Here is a 14,270-nt window from a genome sequence, read left to right on the forward strand (position 1 = left end):
CATCAGAGGCTATACAGACACAATGGAAAAAAAGGAACGAAAATTACATTTGTACTACTCGGTCAATGAGTTCGATAACAATACACAGATATTTAGCGTATATTACGCATGTAGAAATGTTTCGGTAGCATGTAAAGTCTATGGTAGAAATGTGACTACTGTAAAAAAGGAACAAACAATTAATGGAATAGCTGAAAACGGCAATGAAGTGGGGTAGGGAATTGAACAATGCAATGTATTGAAAGGTGGATACTGTAAATTCCTATAAGGAACCAGAGATGAACTTACAAGACTTAGTTTGTGGACACGTCTGTTCAGTTTGAGCTGTGACAGTGACAAAGAAAAAAACACCAGAACTGATAGCGAGATGCTTACATTCATACTCAACAGGAACTACTTCGAATTCAACGGCAAGTTCTTTCTACAAACAATGGGTACAGCGATGGGGACAATGACGGCACCATCATACGCCAACATCCCAATGGGGCAAATAGAAGACACCACACTGAAACAGGCAGAACACAAACCAGAAAAGTGGAAACGCTTCATCGATGATGTCCGATTTCTCTGGAACCACGGCCTCGACAAACTACTTCTCATTCAAGAATATAGCAACATCATACATCCAACCGTCAAATTTACAATAAACTACAGTACAGAGAAACTGCCATTTCTGGACACAACAATGATCAACGAGAACGGCAAAATAGCGACCACAATATACACCAAGCCCACCGACAAACATTCATATCTATGGTCAACGTCCTGCCATCCAAAACACATTTTCAAATCAATACCATGGAGCCAGTCCCTCAGATACCGACGCATATGCAGTGACACCAATAAGTACGATACAGCAAGCGAGGCCCTTCACAACCATTTAACACATCGCGGGTACAATCATGACGTCATAAAGAATGCTATAGAGGGCGCTAGACTCAAATCAAGATCACAATTGCTACAACCCAGACGTGATGCGTGCAAACCAACTACCGAGGACAGAATACCACTTGTAATTACTTTCAACCCCAAACTACCAAACATACCTGCAATAATCAACAAATACTGGGACATACTCCAGGCAACTCCAGACACGAGAGACATTTTCTGCAAACCACCCATAGTTTCATACAGACAACCTAGCAATCTCTCCAAAATTCTCGTCAGAGCCAGAGTTTTAACAACAACCTGAAATACACAAAACTCAGCCCAGGATTATGCAATAGATGCGGCCACTGCAACCACTGCAGTGTAAATTCATCCTCAACACAGAGTCAAAGACAATAAAACTGGTTCACCTTCACCCTATCATTGGCAATATAACCTGCAACACCAGCAATATCATATACGGCATCAACTGTTCACAATGTGATAAACTTGTATACATCGGAGAAACTGGCAGGAAACTAAAAACACGGACATTCGAACATGTATATAACATTAAAAAAAAAGACACGCTCGTAAGCGAACACGTTAATATGAAATATCATAATATTAACAATTTCACAATGTTTGGAATCTGCAAAACATCATCAACACAAACAAAAATCAGAAAACAAATGGAAATAAAATATATCTATAATCTGGGCACCGTTCATCCTCTAGGAATTAACAAAAAGATTTGTAGTTAATTTCGACCACTGCTACGGGGCCCCACCATTCATCTGAAACATAGGGAGCCCACTTTTCTTTTTTCTTTGTTCACTGTCACAGCTCAAACTGAACAGACGTAAAATAAGTTCATCTCTGGTTCCTTATAGGAATTTACAGTATCCACCTTTCAATACATTGCATTGCTTCATTTCCCTACCCCACTTCATTGCCGTTTTCAACTATTCCATTTTTTGTTTGTTCCTTTTTTACAGTAGTCACATTTCTACCATTGACTTTACATGCTACCGAAACATTTCTACAGTGCGTAATGTACGCTAAGGACGCGCTCAGTTTTTACGGCCTGGCGGGCCGGCAAAATCTTGTCGCCGGTGTTCAAAAAAATATAGACCCCCCGCATTTTTCGCAAAAAAATGATGACCCCCCTTTTGTCAGACGAAAAAAATTGATGACCCCCCCCCCCCCCCCGCTGAAAAATAACCAAAACCCATATGTCAAATTTACCCGCACGGTTTGGATTTGAACTCCGGTACGCGGCGCACTTTATTCGTGTAGCAGAGATGCCAGTGCACAAACTTCTCAGCCACATCCATGCAAACGTCTGTTAATTAGGACGACTATAAGGCAATTTTTAACTTCATTTCCATAGACAACTTATGTCCATGGACATTGTATAAAGTAAACTTTATTGGAGTGGTTCGCCAAAGGCAGCCCTCCGGTTAAGAGGGTCATGGGCCATTACGTAAAGTCAACTTTATTCTAGTGGGCAACCAAAGGTGGCCCGCTGGTAAAAAGAGGGTCGATCATGGCCATTGCACGAAGTAAACTTTACTGAACAGGGCCGCTGAAGGCGTCCGGCCGTTAAGATGGTCATGGGGTATTACAATAAAGTCAATTTATTGTAGTGGGCCGCCGCAGGCGGCCCGCCGGTAAAGAGGGTCGATCATGGCCATTGCATGAAGTAAACCTAATTGGAGTGGGCCGCCAAAGGCGTCTGCCCGTTAAGAGGGTCATGGTAATACATAAAGTATATTTATTGTAGTGGGCCGCCGAAGGCGGCCCGCCGGTAAGAGGGTCGATCATGGCCATGGCATAAAGTGAACTTTATTGTAGGTATTATGTTTTTGAAAATGTGGTGACCCCCCCCCTTTCCTACCAGTGAAAAAGTGATGACCCCCCCCCTTCGCGGATTCCAAAATTATGATGACCCCCCCTGAATTTTGCCGCCCCCCGGCCGTAAAAACTGAACGGTCCCTAAATATCTGTGTATCTGTTATCGTATTCATTGACCGATTAGTACAAAATGTAATTTCCGTTCCCTTTTTTCCATTGTGTCTGTATAGCCTCTGATGAAGGTCGTCCGTGTACGTCCGAAACATTAGGAAGAATAAACATCTATAGTAGCAGATGGGTCTTGTCAGCTATTTTTCACGACTAGTTATTTATAAAGGTCAACGATACAACAAAAAAACATATTAGGCGCCAGAACGCACACAAAACCAACAGATACATTCCAGTTCTTACACAGGGAACATGTCAACCAAAATCAACCTTCAGGGCCTGATCAAAAGCGAAACATTAAGTTACATAAGGGCATGCAACAACGAAGAGGACTTTAACAACAAAGTCAAAACATTTAATGAAAAATTACTACAACGAGGATATTCACAACAAGAAATATCGAACATCAATGCGGAAACAGATTACGCAACACGAAGAACACATTTAAATCACTAACAAAAAAACAACAACAACACTAATAAAGTGATATTTTCAACCACATATAGCCCACATATCAAAATACAAAAGAACATCAAACAAGCTGTCCTGTAGAACTGGGAAGAAATAGAAAAAGACCAAACACTAAAGAATTTATTCACAATGAAACCGATCATTGCTTACCACAGTCACCTGTGGTCTTTTCCGCTCTGGGTCTATGCGCTTGGTAGACGTGTTTTATATATGCCTAAGAAGCATATGTACACAACGTTCTATGGGGCACATATATAGACGCAGAGCAGAATGGACCACAGGTAACTGTGCCGCATACAAAAGAAATCCAAACATTGGTGAGACACAATCATAAATGCACAGGTGACCTACACAATCTTACAGAAATACCGAACAAAATGAAACACAACAAACTGACCCAAATATAAGTATTCTAGCCTCCTTAGTGGACGAACAAAACACTGACAAGTTTTAAGCAACAAAAATCCGAGGAGAGCAAGTAACAAAAAGCAACTGGAAAGAGACCACACACTGGTTTCGAAATGTAGAGTCACAGTCCCTCTATCCTCTATAGACAGCCAGATTACGGCTAAGTCTCGCCATGGCTTATATCTACACCAATAGCCAAACACACAAAATTGAACATGAACACTCTGAGAACGAAAAATATAGTATAGGTGATGTGTGGAGCCGTTTCCCCTTTATTATATGATTGAACTCACAGCGGCAACTGACAAAAAGTTGTAGGTCGCATCCAAAATGTGCCCGAAATTCGCCGCGTGGGGGCGTTTTTCGCCGTTGTTAATTTTCGATGCGTTCACACGGACCCAAGTGCTGAAGTTAAGTCCGAGCTCGGACTCAGGTCCACCCCCTCGACTCCGTCCTAAATGAACAGTGGCCCAGGGGCGTTGGGAACTGTTCTCATTTACTTTTCCGAGTCGGACTTGGATTAGGGGTGTGCTGTGGGCCACCGAAAACGTTGCAGTGAGAACACCATTTAAATCTTTCATTCATCAAATTATAAAGATAAAAAGTATCATTTTTTAATTGTGCTGTATGTGTCTGCCTACTCTAACAACAACTGGTCATTTCACTGTCACGGTGTTTACAATACAGCACTGACTACTGCAGTCTTCTCGATACGTATAATTCTCAGTACATTGTTCTCTCAGGCACACTTCAACATTTCGTACTTTTGGCTTTCGTTCAAGGGGAGGGAGGAGGGGTTTTGATCTAAACGAAGGAATTTCCTTTCTTGAACTTTTGCGACAATCTGAGAGGTCTCTAAGTCGGTATTAACACAGAGTGCAGTCTCTTCTTTTGCTCTTGATCAGGACACAGCTAACGTTGAACTTCACAGCTTGCAAGACTTAAAATGCACCCAACACAGCATATTTTGCTAAAAACTCACTTTTTTTGCAAATATTTATTCAAATGTAATAATTTGTTAATCCAAGATTAAAATATTGGTTGGGTTTCACCATTTTAAAGTAACGTGATAAAGAAGTGTTAATTTATGCAAATGTATGCAAATCACCCGATTTCCTTGCTTCTTTTTCCTCCCAATTTCGAAATTTCCAAATAATTTAACTCCACTCTTCGCTTGGTCAAATTTTCTGAAATCTTCACATTATGTTCTTTAAATGCAAGATACCAAAACGACTATTTTGTTTGGCAAGAAATTTATTACATTTCGAATAAGAGGCATTTTAGTTTTGCTTATCATGAAATTAGTGGCTTCCCTCTAGAACGCTGAAACCAATGGGGCACATACAAAAGGAAGGCAACCACACACTGGCATTGGCGAAACTTGGCCAAAAACTTTAATCCTGAGCAAAGAGTTTTGACAAAACCAGCTCCACCTCCTCTAAAAAACAAAACATTGGGAAGAGGGGGAGGTTGATTTTTTGAGCAGCTCACTAAAAGTCGACTGCTGTAAACAAGATGGCTGACACATCAAAAGTTAGTCTGGTTCCCTGACCCATTTTCCCTGGTAGAGGGCGTGGGGAAAAAATAGGGTCAGGTACCGGGTAGCCATCTTGAACAGAATTTTGTTCAGATGGCGGAGGTTAGTCACCTGACATTATGCTACAACAAATATGGCTGCTACCATAAAAACGCCGGTCAAAATTCGACTGGATCAGAATTATGTTCAAACACTGGTATCCGAACCAAAAACATTGGCACACGAGACGGAAACATAAACTGAAAGGATTAATCCAGAAGTACGGGGAAATACAGGTGATTGAAGGCTTGCTGTGATATCGCAGTAGTACTTGTGGCGTGTATCGAACGCGCTAGGGTCATTGAGGTCACCGCCGACTGTGGCGTGACCCCAATGACCCGAGCACGTTCGATACACGCCACAAGTACTGCTGCGATATCACAGCTAATTGAAAGCAAACTTTTTTGGAACGTGAACGACGATTGATTTCGTGGATAGAATAGTGTCCGAATTTCGTGAAAAATGCCAGGCATCATGTCGACGTTCAAGTATCAAGAGGTGTGCTAAATCACAGTGGCTAAATCATGGAGGTAGAAAGTCTTTCTTTCTACCTCCACGGCTTTGTGGTACAAACAAGAAGTTGTTGTCAAGTGAGCCTGAAAGTGCGAAACCCGAGAAACATGAGAAAAAGTTACAAATGTTACTTTCATCCAATCACAGCTTGTTTTATTTTAACCCGATAGCGTCCACGTTTACATTTGCCGGTACCTGACCCTCAGACGCTGTACAAACGCAACGCGCATGCGTGAGCCAACCCGGAAGCGCTTTCCACACTACGTTCTATCTATTGTCAAATGCGCGACACTACGTAGACTTTTTAACATGACTCTGGACTTCGGGAGAACGAAAAAAAGTACAAATACATTTTGAGGGGCTTTTTCATTTGCTATTTGAGAACAATTTTCGGTGAGTATGTCTTATTATACCTCTAAATGAAAAATGATTGCCATTTGTGATGAAGTCTTGTTGACGAACCCAACGTAATGTAAACAAGAGACAGCACAGTGCACACTCGAAGCGGTTTACCGACGACCATTTTGTGGATGTAGCAAATTACGTCCATAGTTGAACCGTTTTCGTGTATCTCATACAGTATAACCTCAGATGAATTTGATATGCGAGTATGGTTGCTGCGCTGGTGAGCAGCCGCCTGCGATACTGTTGTGCTAGTGTGTTTGTCTTTGTGTGATTTTGGGCGTGTGGGTCGTGCATTCTCTATTCCCTGCTGTATCATTGACGTGACATCCATGCCTCTGCGGAGTATTCATTCCTCCTCAATGTTATTTTCTTTATTGATAAATTTATTATTCATATGAGTGTACAAGCTTGCCATGTGAAACATGTTTGTCAAGTATGTCATATGTTTATGCTGGTATTCAAACTCTTCCTGTCACCTATACTCATTCTGTTCCTTTCTGTTAATGGTCTCTGTCTTTATGTCTATCTACCTGTCCATCCATTTCTATCTATCATTGCAAATGAAAATAAGTAATGAGAGTGGCATACAATATGGTATTGAAAAAGACTAATGGTCATGTACACTTTGTGAGAATGGGTTCTTTTTTTTAGATTTGCATTAATGAAAATATTTGTAAAAAATTATAGATAAATATTATGATTTGTCATCTTTAAATAAGTTTGTGGATCACCATCTTCTTACTTATTGAGACAAAAGATTTTGACAGTTTGCTGCATAAATTTTTCCAGCAGTGAGATTATGTAATAATGTGTAAATCATTGAGATTCTGTCTTTGTAATTATTTGTCACACAGTAAGCTTATTTTTATTGTACAATGGGTCAATGGCCATCAAAATGTATTGAAAAGTTGGCATGTTTTGGTCTGATTGATAGACAGTGACAATTTATTTAATCCCAGTTAGTTAACATACAGACACGATACAGTCTGTCTGAGTTCCATTATATTACTGTCTACCAATCAGTTGCCCTACCACCACGTCAAGGTACATGCCATAGGTAGGGTATGTTGGTGTTCAGTGTGTGCAGAGTGGATGCGTGTCAGTGTTGACATGCAATTGTATCACATTGTAATGGTAATAACCTGTCAGATTTTTGTGTCCATTGATGTTACATGTAATTTTATTTTACACAGTATATATATTACACGAAGACTTCTTTACAGTGAAGGTTCGGCAATGACATTGGTCAAGTTATTAGAAAAGCATTATTTGAAAATGGACTTACCTGTTAGTTGAAGGAAATGGGTGTTATACTACCGACAGCATTGCAGACGTCATTCCCAGTTGTCAACTGATTAAATTTGGCGAGTAAGTGTTTTGGCTCATCTAATGAAGTTGTAAGTAAGACAGCGCCCAACTGATGACCACCCAAGATGTGATAGTGTGAATCAAACAGGATCAACTGAAAAAAGATGTTTAGTCAAGTTGTTATTTTTGTAATTAAAATAAAACCAATATTAGTCATTATTAGATTTATAGTACATTTAGCAAAAAAGTGAGCGGTTGATCAGTTACCATAAATACTGCAGCGATAATCATGTGATTGAATGCATGATCACCAACTGGCCATTTTCATGACCTATTCATGACCTCGCATCCTTGTGCTTCCAGTGGTATGTGGTGTCAAAAATCATCATTTTGGTACAAGAAATGAAAAAACCCTGTTTTGCATACAAATGAGTAGAGTAGCAATTTAGTCCAGATTTAGGTGAATATAACCTAAAGTTGTAGAGTTTTTTGTTGATTCATACCAACGGAAATACAAGGATGGGAGGGGTCATGAAAATGGCTAATTAATAGTATACAGGAATTGTTTGTAAAATGTTTGTAACTATCATTACCTTATTTCGATGTTTATAGAAAACCACACTCTGTCCTCGTGAAACATATATTATTGTGTGAGTGGTATTAAGTGAAAACTGGTGTTGTAACTGATGTACAAGACTTTCAGTTGTGTTATTGAAATTGTTGTAAACAGGGCCTAATTCTTGATTGTATTGTATAGGAAACCTGCAATGTGCAACTGCCTCCTCAACAGTTAGATTTGGATCAAGTAAAGCATGTTCTTTCATGTATCTGAAAAAAAATTAATGAGGTAAGTAGTAAATTATAAGTTCAACATTATGCTGTTGATAATGTGGCTTAAACATAGTTCTTTTCAGTAGATGTGCAAAATATTTAATAGCTTCAACCTCTGTAAAAACCATAATGACAATATTTGGAACAATTTTTCCATAACACATTAAATAACAGGGTACATATGAGCATGTGTCTTCTGTCTTGTTATATTTGGTGTTAGAGGTATACAGACTAGACTTACCTGTCATGGCTTTCATTTCCTGACTTGAGACCTAAATACAATAAAGAACTGACTGAATGTGGTAGTGTTGTGTTTACGTGAGATGGGATCTGATCAAGGATTGTGTTATTTAAATGAAAAAGTCGTGCTGTATACAGAGCAATTATAGTGCATGCATTGCTGCTGCTCTGTCGGACACCAGCCTGACTGAAACCAGAAGGAATACCCAGTATAGGCAGTTATGATACAACAGTGTTTGAGGCATGGAGATAACCATTGTATATGACTGACTGGATGGAGGTATGTTGTTGTTTTGTGTATGATGCTGTGTCTGACTTGATCTGTGTATCGGCGGCTGTTCCTGATGTGTAGAATGCTGTGACTGAGATTGTAATGGGGCTGTTCTCGATTGTCTGATGGACTCTGATTTCTTTCTAGCAGCCGAGGACAGGTGATGACTTTGTTGGTTGTTCTGGTATGACCATACTGTTTACAATGTGAACACCGCCTTCGACTGGCAGCAAAAGGTTGAGCTGATGAGAGTGGAGGAGCTCTTGTTGGTGGGTGATGCTGTCTTTGTACTTGTATATGTTGAATTTGTGTTGAAAGGTCAACACCAAACTGAGGTGAACTGTAGTAATGTCTATCTGTGTGTGTAATGGCAGGTGTAACATTACAAGAGGCTGCTTCATCTATTTGCTGTTGTTGTGTATGAGAAACTGTAGTTGCTGATTGTGTAGGCTGAATGAAAGACTCATTGAGAGCTTTGACAAGTTTCTGTGCTTGATCTTGAATGAGGGGTGTGCATATTGGGCAGCTTGAGTCAGTGTCAAGGTGTAATGAATGTATGAGATGGCGGCATGGTAAGTGTAGGAGATCTTTAGTGTCATCAAGTGGTGTGGAACAATCAGGATGATCACAGAGTGTGTTGGTTGCAGGATCACGTGCTACTACATATGAAAGTGGCATTTGTTTGGGTTGAATCTGTGATTGCAAAGTCTTCAGCTGGTAAGTTGGAGGACCAATTGGCAAACCATTACTATCTGTGTCTTGTGATTTCTTTGTCTTCCCAACATTGGCTCCAATCTCAGTAAACATGGTGGCCATAGCTTCGGCTGCCTTCCCTGCCAAGACAGAGTAATCCTTTTGCTGATTCCCCTCTGACCTGGTGGTATGAATGCACTGGTGAGTTGTTGTTGGAAACCACTGCAGCTAAGAGATCTGGCTGTTTTCTGGATATCAGAAGATGATATATTGGTTCGTTGTGTGTGTCGTCTGAGTTGTGCATGAAACAACTCAACAAGAGCTTCAGTGAATGCAGTGAGATATGAAGAGAAGTGTGATGTTAGAAGTGGAAAAGAGAGGGAGTGAAATTGAGAATCACTCAAGTATGAAAGACATGCCCTGTCATAATGATGTCTTCCCCACTGGTAAAGAAGATACTGATTCTCTTCATGAGTTGCTGAAACAAACTGTAGTTACCAGATCGGAAGACAGCAGCATACAGAAGGAGACAAGTTGGGAGAATATCTTCTAGAGCATGGATGACAAAATCCATTTCTGGATCCTTGCAGTATTTGAAGATTTGAAGTATCTGTTCTCGGATCAGTCTCCAACCAAGGTAGAATGTACAGAGTATCAGTTTGGTCTGCCATGGCTTGGGTTTCAGAGGAAGTTCTCTTTGAAATACCTTCTTGTAAAGTGGTGCATAGATTGCCCAACACATCATCACATGGTCTTCATCAATATTTAGGTTGACATGAAGTGGTCCTTGTCTTGGAATGATGTATGCATTAATCTTACTCTGAGCTTGTAACTTCTTGCTGAAAAACCATCCTGGCCAGTCTGCTGTCATCACCACAGTGTACTTGGTAGAATATACTTTGAAAGCAGGAATTTTGTCTGAGATGTGTTGATAACAGGTGTGATAGTTCTCTAGACTGTGGAGTGGAATCTCGAGGAGGTCTACAAGATGTGAGTGTTTAAGTGTGTGCATCATCCTGAACTGGTATTCTTTGTATATCTTGAAGTGTTCTAACATTTCATCAAACTTGTCTGGTGTGATGTTTGTATATTCTGCAGGTAGAGAATTCATGATTGTTTGGGTTTGTTTCATTGTTTCATGTATTGTGTTTTCTTACAATTTCTGGATCTACACCACCAGTGACACTATTAATTACATTGTGCATGTTGTTGTTGATTGGTATGGCAGGGCAACCAGGAATGGATATAAGATTGTAGCAAAATGGAGAGCAGAGGATGTTGTCGTATCAGTGGGAATTTTGTGTACATGTATGTGATGGTAGTCATCAATATTTAGTGTTATTAATAGTTTCTTCTGTAAGGAAAAAAGAAAAAAATATATGTTAATTGATGGGTTTTGAATTCAGAGTTTATATCAGTTTCTTCTGAAGGAAAAAAAGAAGACAAATATATATGTTAATTGATGGGTTTTGAATTTCCTAGAGCTAGGCACAGATGAAACACGTATAGCCAAGTAGATATTAATTACTCATTTTGATAATGTCTAACTTTCACTTTGAATCTAAGGGAAAAAAACTTCACATAAAGTAATCATGTTTTTTGCAGATCTAAAGAAAGATTGACATCATTTCACCATTTTGAAACCTAGAATGTTTTATTGAAACAAACCATTTCACTTACATTATATGCATCTAATACACGTCTGTTTGTGATTTCAGCATTTTTGGTGGCAAGATACTCCTCATACCGCTTGATGGTATTCTGGCTTGTAGAGTAACCCATTACCCGACCCAAAACTAAACCCTCCCATGACAAACCATGCTGTCGGAGATAAACCCCACAATCCTTTTCCAGTATGGAACACTTCTGTGACCTGAAAAAAAGCAGGTAAGTTGTCAAAAAGCCAATATATTTTTAAATGTAGTATTAAAGTGGTACCCCACTTTGCAATATTCTTAAAACACATTATTTTAATGCCAAGTTTTATGTTTTTTATGATCACTTCAGGGATATATTTCAAATATGAGGCCGTTAAAAAATTTAACATAAATTTTTTTATTTAAAAATGATAAGCTAATAAATGCATCACATTGAAATCCAAACTGAAGTGTAAATGATTGATTTTTGTGATAATTACCATATTGACTAGTCTCTATAATGTACATTTTAAATTTATCTTACAATATCTGATCTATATTTTAATGTTGAATCATAAAAGTTACCTGAAATAAGAAATAATGTGTAATAAAGCTACAGTTCTCTTCCTCTGCAAATGGTACCTTTCAAGTGACAGTCTGTTGTCTTGTCTACAGATGGAATCCAGGATGGCTTGGTACAGTCCAGGGCTGTGTCTGTCACTGAAAGCCTCCATGTCGTCGCTGTTGTACAGTCTTCTGTCTGGATTGGTTTGGTAATACCTGTGGAGGGCTTCTTGAAAAGACCGGACGGAATCCTCGAAGTTGAAACCTAGTAAAGAAATGTCAATATTTTAAGAGACAAAATGTTGAATAGGTTGTTTCTCATAATTAGATTATTTGTATGGTCCTACTAACGATCACGATTCTCAAATCACACCTTATGCATTGAGATAATAAACACTTTGATAATATATATTCTAATAACTGAAGTATATAGTGTTGTTTCTGAAAATCAATTCATCAATGAGGTTCTAAACAACAAACTAAAAATATCCAAAGTGATATCAAAAAGTTACAGCATAGTTTCATCAGTGTAATTGTCAATAAAATACTATTGCTGGAAACCTGTGACTGTGTTATGTGCCCTTTATAAAAAACATACAGCAAAGGGATAGGTGTAATTTATATACTTTTTCTGGTTTAAACTTTACTTGTTCAACTCCATGAAGCATTGTGAATAATACACTATGTATGTTAGTAAAGTGCATTATTATTGTTGACATTTGAACTTTAGTCCAGTTCATTTGTCAGCACTATTAATATTCATGATACATACACAGACTGTATCAATTAGCTGAGCCCTGAAACTTAAAATTTATATTTGCCTTGGGAAGGTTATCAAGTAAGTACTGGTAAAAGTAATACTGGGAACAAATATTTCCAGTATTTTACAAATCTTTCAAATTAGATAATTTCTGTCTTCTAGTATACTAATAAATGTAGTAATAATCAAAGAATTCACCTGTTGATAAGTTTTTCACATCTGTCATCAGTTTGTTCCAGATGTCACATTTTACGTGAAACTGTCCATTAGAATATTTAATTGTACCATAAGATGTTTCGATACATGTGAAGTCCTCTTCAGCATTCTGCAGGAACGACATAATAACAGTAGAACACACATGTAACACATGTATAGTTGAATTTCAATTATTTTAAAGGCTTTGTATAAGAGTAGAAAAGCTAAAAACTAAAGCTTATCTTCCAGGTAATAAAATAAAGATATAACTGAGGTCACTGGGACAAAGTCACATATTAAAATATATTTTGGATATTTTAAAGGGGAAGGCTACCCAGCGATATGGTGATCATCAATAAAAAAACTGAAAACTGGTGTGAAATCCATCTTTTTTATTCAGTTTCTCTTACTGATAGCGCGATGGCGCCCTTTTAAAAACCATTGATTATAGGTGGAAGTGACGTAAGAGCCTGGCACTGCAGTGACACTTGTAGGGCTTCCCCATAGTCTACAGCTGGAGAAGCCCTACAAGTGTCAGTGCAGTGCTAAGCTCTTGTATCACTTCCAACGCAGTCCTATAACCAATGGTTTTCAAATTCGTGCCATCATGCTATCAGTAAGTATAAGTTAATAACAAAGGCTGATTTCACACCAGTTTTTCATAGATTATTTATTGATGAAAGAGATTGCTGGGTAACCTTCCCCTTAACTTCTGTTGTTCTATTGTTCTGTTCATTGAAACTGTTCCATTCTCTAGTTGTCACAGTTCAACTCCCACCCTATTCATGGATATAATGCACTCTAATCAATTAAACTACGGTACAAACCATATTTCAGGGAGCAGAATTTTTTTTCTCTTTTTATCAAAAGAAACCTAATGACCCAAATATGTAGTTTTTTCCCATTTAAGTTGAAACCCCATTGATAAAACATTTTAAATCACAATTTTCCCATAGAATTACAATTTTTTTAAAGTAAGTATAAAATCCCCAGAAGATGTGTTCATAGTTATTGTACACAGTAAATATCTATATCACATTCTCAGATTTCCATTTTTTTTGCACAATATCACTGTCATTAAGGATGTACCAGCACTATAAACACATGGAATATGTCTCTTTTCATAGGATTACATTGAGTATTGCTGGGAAAAGAACTGCTATTGTCATTTTCATGAAAATTTGCACATAGCTCAGTCAAAAGAAATAAATCATAGTGATCAAATAGCATTGTATGGTCACCGTGCTCAATTTTTTGATAAAAGCATTGAATGATTTTGTCTATAGAAAAAGCATTGGTGAAAAAATGTTGACTCAGCCTTTTTATCATAACTGATGTATTTCACAAATGAGCAGATCCCATATTTAATTTCACATCTTATACTTATAAAATTGAGAATTTAGAGAAATGACAATACTTTCAATTTTACTGTTCATATATCCTTAAACTAGAATGTGGACTGATGTCTGTCACTCAAGGGCATTCTCCATGCACCCCTCTCCTCCA

At 38.3% G+C, this 14,270-nt stretch overlaps 1 protein-coding gene and 1 long non-coding RNA gene across 3 annotated transcripts; both read left to right on the forward strand.

Annotated features, from left to right (window-relative positions):
• Positions 1-367: 367 nt before the first annotated feature.
• On the forward strand, positions 368-1,192 carry LOC139142748 (uncharacterized). Its single transcript, XM_070712859.1, has one exon. The coding sequence runs from the start codon at positions 368-370 to the stop codon at positions 1,190-1,192; it is 825 nt and encodes a 274-aa protein (XP_070568960.1).
• Positions 1,193-6,085: 4,893 nt separating this feature from the next.
• LOC139129535 (uncharacterized) lies at positions 6,086-13,993 on the forward strand. 2 transcript variants are annotated; one of them, XR_011551607.1, is made up of 5 exons: positions 6,086-6,253; positions 7,459-7,629; positions 8,331-8,420; positions 11,327-11,495; positions 11,921-13,993. It is a non-coding gene; the product is annotated as an uncharacterized lncRNA (long non-coding RNA). The 2 variants fall into 2 exon arrangements; XR_011551606.1 differs by having other exon boundaries at positions 7,459-7,633; positions 11,921-12,372.
• The last annotated feature ends 277 nt before the right edge of the window (positions 13,994-14,270 follow it).

The sequence above is a fragment of the Ptychodera flava genome, chromosome 1 (genome assembly GCF_041260155.1).
Source record: "Ptychodera flava strain L36383 chromosome 1, AS_Pfla_20210202, whole genome shotgun sequence".
NCBI classification, from domain to species: Eukaryota; Metazoa; Hemichordata; class Enteropneusta; family Ptychoderidae; genus Ptychodera; species Ptychodera flava.

Excerpts from the sequence above, each read along its gene's own strand:
- LOC139142748 (XM_070712859.1), top strand. The coding sequence starts at position 368 with ATGCTTACATTCATACTCAACAGGAACTACTTCGAATTCAACGGCAAG.